The following is a 19,263-nucleotide window of genomic DNA, read 5'->3' as shown; positions in this document are numbered from 1 at the left end:
TTTACGAAGTCATCAATTAATTTGGTAAAAAAGGAAAGCTCCCTCTTCCCCAAGGATGTAATAGAAGACCCAACATGAAGAAACCCACATATGTGCCCTGGAACAATACTAAAAATTCACCTCTATCAAAAATCCAGAATTAAAAATCTGAAAGTTTTTAAATAGGCTGCTGCTCAAAAACATTTCAAATTTTGGTCCATTTCAGATTAGGGATGTTCAACCAATGGCCTGTGTTAATAAAACCCTCAAAATCCCCAATATTGTTGATCCCATGCATTTTGGATAAGATATTCCACCTTACCAGCATTAATAGTCAGTTATAAGGACTAAACATGGGCCAACTGCTGCTGATGTGTAAGCCACAATCTAGGACCAACCTCTGGGAGCCACAGGAAGTCTCAACGTAGAGGAAGAACTTTCATCAACAGCTCGCCCTGGGCAAGAAGGGTTTGCCAGGTGGATTAAGACAGTCCCCAGGGAGACAGAAGTTCATGGGTAAGCACGGTGAATTAAAGGTATTAAGTAAGAGCTGATGCTTGTGCATATTTGAAAGGAGTTTGGTAAACTATCAGTAGGAATTTTCCATTATGATAATCTTCTTGTTTTGGAGTTCCCTGGTCTTACAACATGGCAATGTTTGGCTTAGAAATCTAGCTATCCCATGTCAAGACCTGATTATAGGGAGTAACTCACAAAAATATACACACATGCACACTGCTGTTCTGCACTTAAAATTACTCTTCCTGCTATGGCTAAGCTTCTACAGTGAACAAAACTTACTGAAATAGGTATGGTGATGAAGCCACATGATAGTTGGCAGGCAAAACAGAGACAATGAAAGAAGTTAGTGTTTCTGCCTCCCCTTGGCACTGTCATTCCAGGAAATAATTTAATTTCTGGGCACATTACGCTAGAATGATTAATGAACTCTAATTTGTAAAGATAACATTAAAAATTAATATGAAGCAGTTATACCAAAGACAGAATACTGGGGAAGTTATTATGATTCTACTCAGCAAATAGCCTGTTTTAAAATAAAGCACTCTATTTTTAAATTGTCAGAACTTGGTAACACATTTCATATGCTAGACAGTCATACTTTCAAAACTTCCATCCTGTACTGTAACAAAAACAAAAGTGTAGTATTTTGGATTAAATAATTTATAGAACATTCCTTTATATAATTCAATCTACGATGAAGAATTCAGATTAAATACTATTCACGGCTCCAAGCTCCTTAGGGTCCAAATGGCCAATGAGGTGATTGTCCAAAGCAAGGAAGAAAGAGGAAGGAGAGGAGAGAAAGATACAAACTCCACATCCACAATTCAATAAAATTCTTTTTTTTTTTAATACATTTATTTGTTATTTTCTTTTTTTTTTTTTTTAATCTTTTATTTAATGAATATAAATTTCCAAAGTACGACTCATGGGTTACAATGGCTTCCCCCCCCATACCGTCCCTCCCACCCACAACCCTCCCCTTTCCCACTCCCTCTCCCCTTCCATTCACATCAAGATTCATTTTCGATTATCTTAATATACAGAAGATCAGCTTAGTATACCTTAAGTAAGTATTTCAACAGTTTGCTCCCACACAGAAACATTCAATAAAATTCTAGTTAGCTACTTGAACAAAGTGGAAGACCTTAACTACTCTATGGTAGAGAATCAGCTGGTATTTGGCTGTAAGAGAGGTAACGCTGAATTTAATGTGACCTTACATGCAACTTTGTTCTGTCAATATACTAAAATGAACTCAATCTGGGTCTTCCACCTGGATGGCAGAAACCCAATTAAGTTATGACCTGCTGCCTCCTAAGGTCTGCATTAACAGGAAACTGGAATCGAGAGCCAGGGCTGGATCTAGAACCCAGGCAGTCTGACATGGAATGCAGGCATCTTAGCCATTAGGCCAAAAATCCACCTGTACCTTGTGACCCTTTGACGTGTGACCATGCAGACCATGCCTGCGTATGTATTCTCTAGGCAACCCAAGTTCCTTGCACAGAGTAAGATTCAAATCTGCTTCCCTCCTTCCCCAGTTATGGTCTACCAACTGATGGTTTTGGCTTCAAAGAATTCAACAGCAAGCAACATGACTGGCACGGAAAAGAAACGACAGTGACAAGTTATGTAGGCGAGCTGCTACTGTCTGAGTTCTTACACAGGTCGACTGATAGTTCACTTTGGGGTACAGACATATTGTCACCTAACTCTTACCATGCGAGAAGGCATGACATCACTCCAGCTCCTCCTTACTAAGTAGAAGGCCTTGAAATCAGACGTATCCAGAGATGGGGAAAGTCGGGGCATCTCCCGAGCACAGCTGAGCTGTTTCATTTGCAGGAGGAGGAGACAAGGCGGGGGGGCTCCCCCAGGACACAGCTGACACAGTGACGGTCTTGCCTCTGAGGGTGGTCTCATCCTGAGGTGAAAGGCTGGGGCGGGTTAGTTGCTGCTGTTCTGAGATCAATCACCTCATCCCAATCTACTGTTCAAAACAGTTTCAAACAAAACTCAAGAACACAGGACAAAATGTCCACAGCTTCCTTGCTATTACAGCCAGAACCCCGGGAATGAGGCTTGCCTGTTCTCCTGCCCATTGCTGGCCATCCCTAGGGAGTCTTTCTTCTCCTTCAACACTTCTGCCTCACAATGACAGCAGCCCGATGCGCTTCTAAATGCAGAGGCCAGAGATACACACATGCTGCAACCAAGTTCCCACACCAAAGCCTCTCTGTCACATTCTCCAGTAGCTTGGCCACTGCCAGCACCCCATGTCATTTCTATTTCGTCCATATCTTCCTTGAAATACACATAACTCAGTCATTACACTGATGTACCTCTGGACGCACCACTCTCCGTGCCTAGCCACGTGCCTCCCCCTGGACCCCCGCCAGAACTTCCAGGCTGACTACTCATCTTTCAAACCCAGCTCGAGGTCACCTACCAGCAGCCTTACCCTGGCCTCTACGACCCTACCCCTGCCGTGTTAAACTAAGCACCTGTCCCAACTCTTTGTTTTTATTTTAGAGGGGGACTGAAATGCTTACCTCTCTTACCTCAACCACACACCACACAATGACATTGCAGTCAACAACAGGTCACATTTACCATGGTGGAACTGAAAAATTCCTACCACCTGGGCATTTTAGCCATTGTGACATCCTACTGCAATGCCTTCCTCACATGCGTGTAGTGATGCTGCAGATACACCTACTGTTAGGAGTTTGGCACACCAGTTAAGACACCACTTTGCATGCCCACGTCCCATGGCTCCGTGCCTGGTTTTGAGTCCCAGCTCTGCTTCTGGCTCTAGCCCTCTGCTAATGCACACCCTGAAAGGCAACTACTAGCATCCCTGCCACCCATGTGGGAGACCTGGATTGGGTTTCCAGCTCCTGGATGGCCCAGTCCTGGCTGTTGCAGGCATGTGAGGAGTGAACCAGTGGATGGAAGACCTCAATGTGTGTATGTCTATGTCTGTCTGTCTCTCTCTCTCTCTCTCCCTCCCCACCCCCCCCTCTCTCTGCCAATCTGTCTCTCTCGCCAAATTTCTCCGTCACTCTGCCTATCAAATATATAGTAAATGAATAAAATTTTTAAGTATAGCACATACAATTGTTTACAAAACATAAAGCTTTGGGGCTGATGCTGTGGCGTAGCGGGTAAAGCCACCGCCTGTAGTACCAGCATCCCATATGGGTGCTGGTTCGAGTCCCAGCTGCTCCACTTTTGATCCAGCTCTCTGCTATGGCCTGGGAAAGCAGTGGAAGATGGTCCAAGTACTTGGGCCCCTGCACCCGCACGGGAGACCTGGAAGAGGCTCCAGGATCCCGGCTTCAGATTGGTGCAGCTCCAATCATTGCAACCATTTGGGGAATCAATCAGAGGATGGAAGACCTCTCTCTCTCTCTCTCTCTCTCTCTCTCTCTTGGCCTCTATCTCTGTAACTCTGCCTTTCAAATAAATAAATAAATCTTTAAAAAAATAATGCTTTATTATGAACCACTATGTTATTGGATTATGGATTGACTATATTGATTAAAAAAAAAAACAGTTTTACTTGAAAGGCACAATTACAGAGACAGAGAAAGGGAAAGACAGGAGAGAGAGGGAAAGAGAGAGATAGATATCTTCCATTCATTAGTTCACTCCCCAAATGACCACAATGGCTGGGTCTGGGCCAGGCCAAAGTCAGGAGTCGAAACTCCATCCGGGTCTCCCACATGGGTGAAGAAGGGCCTAAGTACTTGGACCATCTTCTGCTGCTATCCCAGGCGCAATTAGCAGGCAGCCGGGTTAGAAGTGGAGCAGCCAGCCACTGTGGCACAGCATTCCATATGGGCACAGGTTCAAGTCCTAGCTGCTGCACTTCCGATCTAGCTCTCTGCTATGGCCTGGAAAAGCAGTGGAAGATGGCTCAAGTCCTTGGATCCCTGCACCTGCATGGGAGACCTGGAGGAGGCTCCTGGCTTCAGATCGGCTCAGCTCTAGCCATTGCGGTCATTTGGGGAGAACCAGCGGATGGAAGACCTCTCTCTCTCTCTCTCTCTCTCACTCACTCTCTGACTCTACCTCTATCTGTAGCTCTGTCTTTCAAATAAAATTTAAAAATATTTAAAAAAATGTGGAGCATCCAGGACTAGAGCTAGCATTTATAAGGAATGCTGGCATCATAGGCAGCTTAACTAACGGTGCCACAATGCCAGCACTTAATTATTAAGAGTGTACTCTTTCTACTTATAAACCAAAGTTAGCTGTCAAATAGGTGCTGTGTGGCACTGGCAGAAGCCCCATCCATCTCAAGCTCACCACATCTCCTGATCTCAACACTGGCTAGGTTGCCGGAATGCACTCTGTGATGTTCGCACTAACGATGCATTTCTCAGGACAGATTGCATCGTGAAGCAGTGCGTGACAGTGTCGCAAATGTGGGATTACAAACAATACTTGGGGCTCATTACCATGATCAGTCTCTGTGTTGCTGAGGTCTTAAGTCAAAGTCAGACTGGATTTTCTCCAAGCAAGAGGAAAAGCCCTCCTCGACAGATATCTAAAACTGCTGGCTCCAAAGTGGGGTTTGACAAGTGGTTACTGGAGATTATATTTACAGGTACCTCCTCCTTTAAAACATCAAGCTTTAGTAACACTTAAGGAATTGACATTTGTGCTCCAAATGGTCCTCCGTGATGTGAATGGGGGAAAGCCCCTCATTGGGCAGGGGGTACTATACACTGAATCACATCCCCCCAAAAATCCATGTGCTGAGCCCCTAACCACCTGGTAGCTAGTGTTGCAAACTTCGGGAGATAATGGAGATTAGATGACATCATGGCGGTGGGGGGGGGGGGATGGAGGGCAGCCCTCATGATGGGATTAGGCCCTCACCAGACACAGAGAGCTCCCCTAGCTCATCTGTGACCCAGGAACAGAGCCCTCGCCAGAACCCATCTTGCTACACCATCCTGATCTTGGACTTCCAGTCTCCAGAACCAACTGTGACATTTTGCAATGGCAGTCTGAAGAGAGTGGTGCCCTTCTGTATCGGTCTCTGCTTTTTTCTATGGATCACTTTTTCTAATTTCAATGAAACCAACAAGTCATTAGGAATCATGCAAGTGAAACCACAGATTGAAAACAATGCTAATGAAAGAATTACAAGCAAGCAAGTAAACCAACAAACCCAGCAGAACGGACTCTTTCCTTCCTAAAAAAGCTCCCCAAAACCACTTTACTAAGTTAATTCTTAGGGCAATTTCATAAAATCTGATAATTTGGTCAAATATATTCAAAATAATTAAGAAGATTAATGAAGTGTACTTAGACCCACAATTCTCTACTGAGCCTCTAGGCAGCATATCAGGTCTTGAGCTACTAACTCATGATGATAGTACATGAACATAGATATTTAAGCATGTATATTTAAGAGTCCATGTTAAATGTTTTACTGATAATCAATTTTCAAGATCACTGGTATAGACAGGGAACTTACATGACAGGGTAGGACCCCAAAATATGTCACCCTGAAATATATGTCTGACCTACATTAAGATGGCTCCCCTCAGACACTGCAGACAGCAGTAACTCTGAAAGGTTGCCCTTTTGTAAAGGAAATTTACATCTGGAAAGGAAATTCACTTTAGTGAAGTGAGCCAGTGCATACAAACAGGCTTTCCACCTGATAGTCCCTTTTCTGTTCAGGAAAGATTTTCCACAGGAAGAACAGATTGGGGTCACACCATCTGGCCCAGGCAGAAATGACCACAGGTGGCCCTGACTTGGGGGTTTCATCTGCATAACAAGACAGCCCCTGTTTGCTGTACCCATTCCACCTCCAATCCTCCATAGCCTGCACCACCTCCTTTGCCCCCTAGCAGTCCAAGCCCCTATCCCTCTGTTTAGTTCTCTATAATGCTCAGCCATATTACCCCTCCTATGAGTCTCAGATTTTGCACAAAGCTCTTATGTTTGTGCACATAAATAAATCTCTCATGCATTTTATCTGTTAATCCATTATCAATTCATTTCAGACTAAAGTTATCAAACCTTGGTGGGAAAAGAATCATGGTTGCACTCTCATGCAGGCCTTCTCTGAGGCAGGGCTGAAAGCACCTGCCAACAGTCTCCAGTAGCCTGTGGATGATGGTTGGGTAGCAAATACCAAAGATGTAGAGAATAACCCATCAGAATAGCAAACATTGCCCCAAACTCCACCCCAAATCCTTCTGAACTGTGTGTAATATAAAATAGCAAAGGTAGATAAAAACCCATGCTTCACATTTTGAAGCGCTGGACTCCATTTAAGAGAAAAGAGTGGGTCAGCATGTAAATGATCATACCCAACCTCATGGATTTCAGGAACATTCTTTGTAAAACACCCCTGCATCCCAACAATGGTCAGACCTCCCCTTTTGTTCTCTCTAAGCATTGTCCCCCTTGAAAGGGCTGCTGATTGGCATTACTGAGCAAACTTTTGCTGTCCATTGAGTGACACAGGCAAGAGAACAAACACCTAGACACTACTTTCTCAGTAGGTCCGCAGAAGCTCCCCTGACTAAATCCGAGCAGAAAGGGAATTTTCTGCAACCCACTTTGCTGCCAACTCTTTCAACTTCTATACAACTAGATCAAACATCATGCAAACTCTTAGTGTTATTGGTGAGCTTGGAGAATGTTCTTTGACACCCATGAGGAGTGTTTTCCCATCTACTCAGCAAAACAAATGGAGTGATGGTGGTCCTTTTCTCCTCTGACAATCATCTCTTCAAAATCATGTCTGTTTCCAATAAAACACACAAACTTTCATCAAAGTAAGAAAAGAGTTTAGCATTTAGTTCCTACTCTCCCAGATATCTGGCTAATTTTAAGATTATTATGTATTTGAAAAGCAGAAATGGAGAGAAAGATCTTCCATCCACTGGTTCACACCTAAGATACTTGCAACTGCTGAGGTTGGGCCAGGCTGAAGTCAGGAGCCAGGAACTCAATCTGGGTTTTACATATGGGTGGCAGGAACCCACACACTTGAGCCATTATGATTTTGTGGGTTTTTCTGGAGAAAATTATACACTTACAGAAGAGTTGTAAAAATACCAAAGAGTTGCTATCTACCCATCATCCAGTTTCCCTTACACCTTCAGCACATTGCAATATATTTAGAGGTTAAGTATCCCTTAGCCAAAATGCTTAGGATCTGAAGTGTTTGATTTAAAAGTTCCAGGATTTGGAATATTTGTGGAGACTTTGCCAAGTTGAGCATGCCTAACCCCAAAAATCTGAAATCCAAAAAGCTCAAAAATCTGAAATTTTATGAGTCTCAAGTCAGATGCAAAAAAAGCTTCAGATTTCACAGAATGCAGGGATTAGGGAGGCTCAAACTGTATAAAACCTAACAAAATAACACTGGCACAATGCTCATCCAACTACAGACTTCATTCAAGGTTCACCAGCTTTTCCCAACAGCATACCTTTCTGTTCTGGGATCTGATTCAGGGATATACAGGGAGTTTAGTTTCCATGTTTCCTTAAGTGCCTCCTATTCTAATTCAATTTTAACTGCTGTCGCACAAATTCTGACGCTTAATTCTTTTTATCAGTAAGAGTCAGAAATAAATCCCAAGTTCATGGAAGACAACAAGAGTTAACAGAATTTGACCCAGATTCTCAAATGAAATGCCTCCACGTATTTTTGGAAATGGGCAGAGATGTCTCTATGGCCAAATTCACACCGGGCTCTGTTATCTATCCACACAAAGGTCAACTTAATAAAGAATTCACCGGGAAAATCTGTTCTGCCACACATTTGCTGTTTCCTTAGAAACACTGAATACAAAACTGGCCCCAAACTGACATGCTTTTCTGTTTCTAAAAATGCAATTCAAGAAAGCTCACAACACTGAATAGTTAGTTACCTTAAATGCTTAGTTCCAACAGTCCCCCAATTTAAGTATCTTCCTCTTTAAGATGCCTCCAAAACCTTGTCCAGGACTGTAAGTCTGGTAACAATTCTAACTACAAGCTTTCTATGGCATTAATAGCTACAGAATGAGTAACATAAGGACTCATATGCTGTGACATTCATGTCCAGAAAACAGTGCCTGGCTTGGAAACCAGATCTGCTTCTAAATCAAAGACCGCATACACAGCTATTTTTAGGTAGCAACATAGGCAATCACTCTTGATAAGGAATACTTGAAGTTTTGCCAAACTTGACAAGGACTGCTCTCTCAAATCAGAAATATGAAAACCTCAGCATTCCAGACAATGATAAAGGAAGTTACAATTCTGCCTAGGATCTTGTTATTGCTTCTTTTTAAAAATGTAAGCAACATATGCATTAAGATCAGACCCTACCTGAATTCTGTAGCTTTAAAACATTTATAAGAGAATCCTTCATCCTTGGAGTACTCAACATTGGATCCCATACCATATACAACATCTCCGCCCATTACCCACCTAAAACTGCGTGCTGAAGGTTATGTCGTTCTTCCCTTTGCTTAAGACAAAAATATCCTCCGAGACACTCACATTCCAGCATAATATTACAAGTTAAGGACTGCTTATCTTAAATGCTTAAGACCAAGCATTCTGGATTTCACATTTTGAAGTACATACCCAGATCTAAGAGGAGGCTTCAGAAAGCTTATGGGATAAAGTAATTTAAAAAATAATGCAAGTTTTCCACAGACCTTAGGAAACGTTCTGAAACTCCTTTGTAATATTGCGCATGAGATCAAAATCTAAATATGAAATTCACTGATGTTTCATATACACCTTATACACACAGCCTAAAGATATTTTTATACAGTATTTTTAGTGCACCTATGTTGTGACTGCAAGCTGTTACATGAGGTCAAATGTGGAATTTTTGAATTCTGGAACATTCTGGATTTCATATTTTCAGACTAAAGATGCTCAGCCAATATTTTTTAAAAAGGATCCTGTACAAACCTAGCACACAGTGCTCCTTTTCCTTTTCTGTAGAGGTAATATTCCATTTTAAACTTACCAAGGCACAGCCAACAAAATATTTATATAAAGCAATTTCCCTTTAAGACAAAGCAACCTGAAGAAATGCAGTAACCTGACAAAGCTAAAGTTATTTAATGAAGATTTCTGCTAGCTAAAACACCCACCTAAAATGAATGAGTCATTCAAAACTGAGTATCTATCAACTTTTCTAACTTGGTTTGAGGCTCTCATTGCCATTATTGAAGAAAAACACCTTTACAGCTTTGAAATTCAGCATTTCAGATGGCATTCTGGTAATTACAGAGAAAGATTACAGATGCCTGATCACGGTGACATCAATATTGTTCATTCTTTTGATTTGTAAATTATCTCAAGATATTTGTGGGGGGAGGCCATTTAACTTTAAATACTTTTGAAAATTTAGATACACAAAATTAAAGATTCACCATAAGATTCTTTGAAATAGTAAGATGTTATATGTATTTAATATTTAATATAAAACATATGAATGGAGCACAGGGAAGTCTATGAAGACATAAAGCAGACTGGTGGTTGCTTAGGACTGGTGGGAGAAAAAAATGGGGAGATGAGAGTTAAAAGGTATAGTTTCTTCTAGAAACTCTGGAAGTGATGAAAATGTCCTAAAATCAATTGTGATGATGGCTGCTCAACTCTGAATATTCTACAAACCACTGAACTGCACACTTCAGATGGTTAAATGATGCATCTAAGGGGCCAGTGCTGTGGCGTAGCGGGTAAAGCTGCCACCTGCAGTGATGGCATCCCATATGGGCACCAGTTCGAGTCCCAGCTACTGCACTTCCAATCCAGCTCTCTGCTATGGCCTGGGAAAGCAGCAGAAGATGGCCCAAGTCCTGGGGCCCCTACACCTGCGTGGGAGACCAGGAAGGAACTCCTGGCTCCTGGCTTTGGATTAGCACAGCTCCAGCCATTGCGGCCATCTAGGGAGTGAACCAACGGATGGAAGACCTTTCTCTCTCTTTCTCTCTCTGCCTCTGCCTCTTTCTTTCTGTAACTTTGCCTTTCAAATAAATAAATAAATAATACCTTTTTTAAAAAGCATTTAAAAGGAGGTATGAGTGTATACTTCAGAATAAAAAGATCTTCTTAGATGGACACACAGACAATCCAACATACACATATGAGCACTGCAAGATCCACTCATCATTATTATTCACTCCTAAAGGGTGATATTAGAGTCCTCACGGTTAAGGCCCTAGAAAATCATTGCCTAGGAAAAAAAGACTATTTCATAATTCTCCACCATAATAATAATGAAATCAATGGCTTCAATAAACCTAGCACAGGCTTCGGGTCAAACACTGGTGCTATTTCTAGTGTCAAGAACAAGAACAAGGGGTTGGCGTGGTGACAATGCAGGTCAATCTACTGCTTCTGACACTGGCATCCCATATCAGAGTGACTACTCCAACGCTAATCCAGCTTCCTTTGAATGCACCACGCAAGGCAGTAGAAAATGGCCCAAGTACTTAGTTAGGCTCCTGCCATCCACAATGGAGCTCTGGATGGAGTTCCTGGCTCCTGGCTTCAGATACCCCAGCCCTGGCTATTGTGGGCATTTAGAGAATGAACCATTGGATGGAAGCTTCTCTCTCTCTCTCTCTCTCTCTCTCTCTCTCTCTCTCTCTCCTTACTCTGACACTCTGCCTGTAAAATATTTAAAAAAGAAAACAGAGAAGATTTGATGAGATATTCATGTATATGGACTCTATCCCTCCTAGAAATTCAAAAAATTGTCTGGAATTTGGAGCTCCCATGTGGTACATTTCCCAGGTGAGGGAGAAGGGACACAAGGCCACAATCAAACCTTCTCACTCCCGTTCTCCAGGCCTTTCCACCAGCCCAACCTCTTTCCTGAATCACACAAATGCCAAATGTTAACGCTGGACCATGCAATCCTCATCCCGAATTGTACCATATCGCTCTTCACCAACATCCCCCACTCCCAAACAACCTCCCTCCCTCACTGTCAAACTCCCAGTTCCTGCACTGACACCAAAAAGCCAGTTGCCCACAGAGGCAAACACAGAGCAAAGGTGACGATCCACAAGGTTCCAAGGTAGAAAGGGCTTGGCTTGGGGGAAAGTGAGTGAGAACTCTGTTGCAGAGAGGCGGGCCTCCTGTGGTGTACAGTATCCAAACAGTAGAGCTTGGGCCCTTGCACCTGCGTGGGAGACCCAGAAGAGGCTCCTGGCTCCTGGCTTTGGATCAGTGCAGCTCCAGCCACTGTGGCAATCTGGGGAGTGAACCAGCAGATGGGAGACCTCTCTGTCTATGCCTATGCCTCTCTGTAACTCTGCCTTTCAAATAAATAAGTAAATCTTTTTAAAAAATCAATATTTCAAAAATAAAACTTGACTTTTACCAACATTAAAATGCTAAAATAGCACGGGTCAATGTTTTCTAAAATGCTTACACTACAAAGCTAAGAAGATTTGCAATAAATTCCATAAAGAACTATACGTCACTGATAACCACTAGTTACTCCTAAATAGTCAAGATGAATTTAATACTCAGAGGACATTTTATAGAACATATGGGGACACATTTTAATATCTCAGACCCTATCTAGTACATTTAGAAATGTATGCTCACAGTATAAGCCATGAACTTAAAAATTCTATATATTTTAATATTTATGTGGCCAGCATTGTGGCATAGCAGGTAAAGCGGCTGCCCACAACGTCAGCATCCCACACGGACACTGGTTTGTGTCCTGGCTGCTCCACTTCCAGTCCAGCTCCCTGCTAATGGCCTGGGAAAAGCAGTGGAAGATGGTCCAAGTGTTTGGGTCTCTGCCACCAAGTGAGAGACATGGATGAAGCTCCAGGCTCCTGGCTCCTGGCTTCGGCCTGGCTCAGCTCTAGCCGTTGCAGCCATCTGGAGAGTGAACCAGCAGATGAAAGAGCTTTCTCTCTGTCTTTCCCTCTCTCTGTGACTCTGACTTCCAAATAAATAAATAAATCTTTTTAAAATACATTAAATAATTCATTTAAATTAAATCAATTTACACTTACATACAACCTTTTAAGAGCTGAAATCTGCCTGCTTTATACCTAGCCAACTCACTGTACACTCCTATACTTATTCCTCTCTTATCCCCCAAAAAAGTACAAATGAAACTGTATAACAGGTAGCTGCTTGGAATCCCTCTAATTAATGATACAGTAAGTCTCAAAAGTCAGCTCTCAGTTTTGATTGAACAGCTACTGAGGCCCCATTACCAAAGTTCTTAAAAATCTTCACTTTTCACAAAATTAGGGAATTTAAACAAAAACCTATTTTATTCTCCCAGCTTTAGGCATGCACAAAAGGATATCAAAATTAAATAAATCAATAGGAACCAAGCAAAAATACAATTTGAAATCACAGTAAAGTTTGAAAAGAAAAACATTTAACTCTCATCTTATACATTTTTATAAGTTATCTTTTAAAAAGTTATCCAGTAGAAACACATATAAGAAGGTGTGGGGAAATGCAACTATACTTGAGTAGCAGTATAGGATCCCAAAAGGTTTCAAGGATAGTCACAAAGTTGTGCAGCCATCACCCCACAATGAAACCCCATGCACATTAACGGTCACTTCCCATTTGCTCCAGGCCCTCCAGCCTCCCTAGGAACCGCTCATCAACCTTATGTCTCTGTATATGTGTGTCTCCGTCTCCTGTGGAGGGTTCCACATCAACAGAATCCTACAATGAGGCCAGTTGTGACTGTCTTCCTTCATGTGGCACTGTCTTCTCAAGGTTCGCCAACATCGTAGCGGGGGACAGTGCTCCATTCCTTTTTATGGCCAGATACTATTCCATTGTCTGGAGAGACCACATTTAATGTGTCCAGACATCAGCCGATGGACATTTGGAGTTCCTACTTTCCTGGCTACTATGGAGAAGGCTGCTGTGAACATTTGTGTACAAGTTTTTGTGTGAACATACACTTTCATTTTTCTTGGTTATATACTTCTGGGGGGGGGGGACACTGCTGGCTCATTTGGTAATTTTACCTTGACCTTTTGAGGAGCTACCAAATTGTTTTTTAAGCAGCTGCACCATTTCTCATTCCTATTAGCTATGTATGTGGGCTTCAATTTCGCCATTTCCTTGCCAACATTTGTTATCTGTCTTTTGTATTAGACATCCCAGTGTGCAAAATGGTAATCCATCGTGATTAATGTTCTGCATCTTAAAACAAGCCCACTCAGTCTGGAACGATGGACTCAGCTATTCTTCCATGCTACACTTTAAAAGAAAGTCATACACATACTGGTTATTCTTAAAATCCAAAATAAAGCCAGCTTCCACATAACAGGCACCATTACTCTACCCCAATCCCATCAAACTACAACAGTGAGACCTCTCTGAAACAAAACTGTCAGGTCAAACAGCCTGGACAAGTGCAGACACACTGCTGAAATATTTCAACATACAACAACAACAAAGTTTTAGCCAGAGCTTTCAGGAAAAAAGGAAGGAAGGAAGCTGAATTAGAATTCAGATTTGTCGATCACCTATGCATAACCTGATCGATCGCGGAACTTCTCCCCACATCTCAGCAAGATGCTCTTGAGCAGGTCACAGAACTACATGCTCTGCAGTTACTCCCAGACATGAAGCTGCGTGAGCCAGAGAGCTTAATGACACTGGAAAACGTACTAACACCCCCAGATAAAGAGCCAGCCTCGCACAGCAGCCTGGATCTGCGGGTCAGATGGGCAGGTTCAATTTCCAGTTCTGCCACTTGGGAGCTGTATGGCCACAGGTGCATTATGTAGCATCTTTATAATCCCGTTCCCTGATCTGAAGGAAATTCATAATGCCTGTCCCCAAGAAGTTATGAGGATTCATCAAGCGAGCAGAGCCGCCAGCAAAAGGCAGCCTCTTCAAACGCTAGCTTCCACCCATCTTTCTGCTAACTCCGGGCAAAGTTTCCCAGCAAAGAATGCCCTCTTCAGCAAATGCTGTGGACCACAGGGAGCCGAATCCGAGTCCCCGTGAGCTGTGGGATTCCCTTATAAAGCACTCCCCCGCCCCCGCATTACGGTCTGCAAACTGCTGAAGAGGACTACCAACAGGCTTAAAATGAGGTTGGGGGCGGGGGGGGGGGAGAAAGGTTATTGGAAGGGAGCCGGAGATGCAGCGAAGAGACCTCATTCTTGTCCATGACAGTCCACACCTCCCAGGGCTCACAGATAAGCGGGCACTGCACGGGATGGGAAGAGAAGGAAGGAAGAAGAGGCAGCAGTCGCGGGACCCTGGTGGGCAGGGGTCGCAGGTAGCATCGGCCAGGCAGTGGGTGGGGGAGGGGCGGGGCGGGCGCGGGAGGACGCAGACAGGGAGAAGCTGACTCGGGAAGACCCTGCCCTGGGCGTCTCTCGGCCGCCTTCTCCTACCTACCTGATCTGGTTGTCGCGGAATTTGTTGAGATGCGGTTGGTTGAGGTAAATGGTGCGGGCCGGTGCCTCCAGCTGGTCTCCCACAGACGTGGCCCGGGACATCTCATCCTCTGCCTTCTTGTAGCCCGAAGAGCGAACGGGTCCTGCAGAGACGAGGCGCAGGGCGGACAAGGAAACACAAAGGAAGAAGTCAGCCGCCAGGCAGGGGGCGGCGAGCGCGCGCGGCGGCGGCGGGCGGGGACCTGAGGGAAAGGATGCTCTGGCGAGGCTGGGGCCGCCTATGTACCTCGGCGGCCCCTGGAGACGCCGCCGCCGGCCCCGCCCCGCGTCCCGCCCCGCCCCGCCGCGGGGACCGCCGAGGCCGCCGCCCGGGGCTAGGGCCCCGCCGGGGCGCGCGCAGGCTGCGTGCGGGGCTGGGGAGGGCGCGGGCGCGCGGCTGCGGGCTGCCGGGCGATGGCGGGAATGGACGCTGAGGAAGGCGGGCGGGGAGCAAAGCACAGCCCCACGCGGCCGAGCGCCCCAGCCGGTCCCCAGGGTCCGAGCTGCGGAATGGGCTTTTCTGGGCGTCTTTGGGCACGGAGGACCAACAGCTCCGCAGCAGCCAGGGGAGGAAGGGCTGGCTCCCTCCGTGACCCTGCAGGGGCCAGCTGCTGCCCTCCCTAGGTGAGCGCGGTAGCTTCACCAGCCCCGGGCTAGCGGACCAACGCGCGAGCTTGTGTTTCAACTTACTGTTTGGTTTAGGACACAAATCAGCCTGTCCCCTTCAGATCTGATTTCAGTCCTACAGGCGAGGCGCTCTGGGCGAGCTAAGCCCGCATCCCCATCCCATAACCTTCACCCGAGGAGCTGGCAGCGTGGAGAAAGGTACACCCAGGACTCAAACTGCTGGCCGCGCGCGCGCACGCACACACACGACCCTGATCGTCAGCCGCTGGACAATGTCCCTCCACGGAAGGAGCGACCCTCCTTGAGACCTGACCTTCGCGGTCCAGCGTCTGAGGCAAAGGATGGCTGAAAAATAAACGCCCAAGGACGAACCTGATCTCCCCCTTCCCCCTTAAATATACATTCGTTCTAATACCTGTAGTGTGTCCCACTTATCAAAGAAATGAACTTGGCTTCTCATTTTAAACACTGACATCTTCTTTGAATAAACCTCATCCCAGCTACAAAGAATACAGTTGGTTGTCATAGAGATAATTGGGAACAGAAGGTTGTGGCTGGTGGGGGGGGGGGGCAGAAACCCATGGAGAGCGCTCCCATCTTCTGGTTCACTCCCCAAATGCCCACAAGGGCTGGGGCTGGGCCAGGCAGAAGCCAGGAGCCAGGAACTCAGTCTCTCAGTCTTCCCAGAGAGGAAGCAGGGACACTGGTGCTTGAGCCATCACCTGCTGCCTCCCAGGGACTGCATTAACGCGAAGCTGGAACAGAAGCCAGGCACTCCCATATGGGATGCAGCATCCCGACCAGAGGCTTAACCACTAGACCAAACACAGGCCCCCTAAATTATCTTTTAAAGTGATTCTAAGGATGGTAATCCAGTTACTGAACTCCGACATACTACCCTGAATGTTAACGAAGGGTTAAGTATGAAGTCACCCCAGGCTAATCTGCTCATTCAAGTGAAAGTCGCCAGGTGGGGTCCCTGGTCCCACACCAAGCACAGCCCAGTTTTCCTCCTGACCACCAGGGTGCATCCACAGCACCCTGGCTGTTTCTCAATGAGGGACCCAATCCCCCACCTTCTTCCTGACGGCCTTTACCGTCATTACCTGGGGTCCCTCTGACACCACTACACATTGCTCAGCCCGCTCCCTGCCAACAAGGGGCAGCAAACAGCAAGCCTACCTACATCTATATTGGCAGAACTACCAGAGAGCCAGGACTCCCGGACTTCAACCAGGGCAGGGTAGGTTTTAGATAGAGCAGTTGCTGACTTAAGGCAGATGGAGAAAAACAATCTTGCTACTCTCTGCCCACTTACGCTGCTTAGTTTTCCCCCACAGCAGTAAGCATCCGTGCCTGACATTGCTGATGGTCTGGTTCACACACCCAGAAACACCGGCCAGCAGGGACATGCTTTGTTCATGGCAGTGACCTCAGCACCGACAAGAGTGCCTGGCACATCACAGGCACTCATGCGTGCTGGCAGAAACACATGGCTTTTACTGGAGTCTTGAAAAGGGTGTCTTGACTTGCACAGGGAGAGATGCAGTGGTGTGCTGAGGGCTCAAGCCACAGACAGGAGTGGGATCAAAATAGCTCACTGCACGGATATTGTTTACCCAGCAGCTCTCAACTCCACCGCACATGAATATTGCCCAGGGAGTGCTCACAGCTTACTAGTTCCTGGGCCCACCCTAGGAGATTCTGAATGCTATTGCTTTGTTTTTGTGTTTTAAGCTCCTTAAATGACACTGATGGGAGCCACAGTTGAGATCCACTAATTAGATGCTGCTGCAAACTGAAAAACAAAGATCTGTCTCCCACCCTCAAAAATGCTAGCTAGTTTAAGGTACCAAGTTATACCCATGGTTATAGTTGTGGTTATGTACACAGGGCAGGACCATTTATAACCAAGGGACAGAGTGGGCCCTGCAGGTGCTAAGGAGGGTGGGTGGCAGGTTAGCAGGCACTGTGTTGCTTCAGGTGGAGAGGTGATGGGAACTGCTTCCGAAGATAGATATGAGAGCCTTATAGTACAGGCAAGGTTTCTATGAGGAAAGGAGAAGATACTGTGAGTACGGGCAAGAGTCTAAGCAAAGGCTCAAGTAGACAAAATTGTTCCAGGAGCCAATTGAAAAAGAACAAAACCAGCTTTGGGGCTCCAAATTGGAAGAGTAAAAAGGAAGCACAGAGGAAATAGCCTTTGGCCAGGTGCTGGCTGGCAAAAAGCAGACAAACAAGTGGACCTCATGCTGCGGGTCACAGGAAGTCATGGGCCATCAGCAGGCAGCTGGATAGGAAGGGGGGGGACTCAAACTGGCACCCATATGGGATACTGGCGCTACAGGTGGATGCTTAACCTACTACACCACAGCTCCAGCCCCGGAAAAATTATTGACAAAAACAAGTAGTGGTAACAGAATGATGTGGATTAGTATCTCCCAAGAACCTAACATGCATCAATATTCACCTTTCTATACTACAACCTGGGAGTTGTATTCTAGGTAGAAATAGAGTTCACACACATACACATACACATACACCTCTAAACTCTGATAGTTTTCCATTTCGGTGGCTTCATCTTGACCTAACCCTGCATTGCAGGAAAACATCAATATTTTCAAAATAACATAATTTTGTTTAAAAATGTATTGACTAACAAAACACTATACCATAGATGGCAAAGTACATTGTGACCATGGTTTCAAATTCAGACTCATGAGATTAATTCTAAGTTAATGCATTTTCCAAATATCTCCATACAAAATCAGAGTATTTGCTTACAACACTCCCCCATATAAATAGGCACAGAGTCAGCAGAGAGTGGGAATTCAATAAATATCAATTTGTTGAGAAAGAAACCAAAGTGAAGGGAAAGAATTAGGAAAACAAGAAAAGGCAAATGGACAAACACTGCTTGCCCCCTGCAAAGTGGAAATGCAGACCAGTTGGCAGCCAAGGCCACAGGGCAGGGACAATGTCATGTTCACAGCTATATCCCAGGCACCCTGAAGGATGCCTAACACACAGGAAGCAGTCTGTAAGTGTGTGTTAAATGGATCAAAAGCTAAGAGGCTGATGCAGTGGGTGCCTTTGGAAGCTCCATACCCACTGCCAAGCCACTGACTTCTCACTTATCTGGTAACTGAGTTGCCCGCATGCAAGCCAGGAAGCCTCACAACCTCTCTGCACTGAGCTGTCCCACCCACACACAACAGCTTCTGGTTCAGGTTGGGCCACTAAGAGTCTCTCTTCTGGGACTCGGACAGGAAACTAGCAAAGGCCACCTCTGCATGTGCTGTCAATCAGCACGCACGCTCGGCCTAGAGGGCCATCTTCCCCCACCCAGTGGACCACCAGGCAGAGGAAGGGCTTCTCTTGAAATAAAGAAGCAGCAGGGCCGGCGCCACGGTTCAATAGGCTAATCCTCCACCTAGCAGCGCCGGCACACCGGGTTCTAGTCCCAGTCGGGGCACCGGATTCTGTTCTGGTTGCCCCTCTTTCAGGCCAGCTCTGGGCTGTGGCCAGGGAGTGCAGTGGAGGATGGCCCAAGTCCTTGGGCCCTGCACCCCATGGGAGACCAGGAGAAGTACCTGGCTCCTGCCTTTGGATCAGCGCGCCAGCCGTGGCAGCCATTTAAGGGGTGAACCAATGGCAAAGGAAGACCTTTCTCTCTGTCTCTCTC

At 45.5% G+C, this 19,263-nt stretch overlaps 1 protein-coding gene across 11 annotated transcripts in view; it reads right to left on the bottom strand.

Moving 5' to 3' along the window:
* Positions 1–19,263, bottom strand: part of ATP8A2 (ATPase phospholipid transporting 8A2) — a 726,614-nt gene that overhangs the window by 570,502 nt on the left and 136,849 nt on the right. For all 11 annotated transcript variants that reach the window (XM_089304392.1, XM_089304401.1, XM_089304402.1 and 8 more), the window contains one exon: positions 14,914–15,055. In XM_089304392.1, coding sequence (XP_089160518.1) covers positions 14,914–15,055 — 142 coding nt within the window. The remainder of the gene's footprint in view (positions 1–14,913; positions 15,056–19,263) is intronic.

Source organism: Oryctolagus cuniculus, chromosome 9, assembly GCF_051225735.1.
Source record: "Oryctolagus cuniculus isolate XC-2025 breed Fujian yellow rabbit chromosome 9, ASM5122573v1, whole genome shotgun sequence".
Lineage (NCBI taxonomy): Eukaryota > Metazoa > Chordata > Mammalia > Lagomorpha > Leporidae > Oryctolagus > Oryctolagus cuniculus.
Note: the sequence above shows the minus strand (reverse complement) of the source record. Positions and strands in the feature narration are given on the sequence as shown.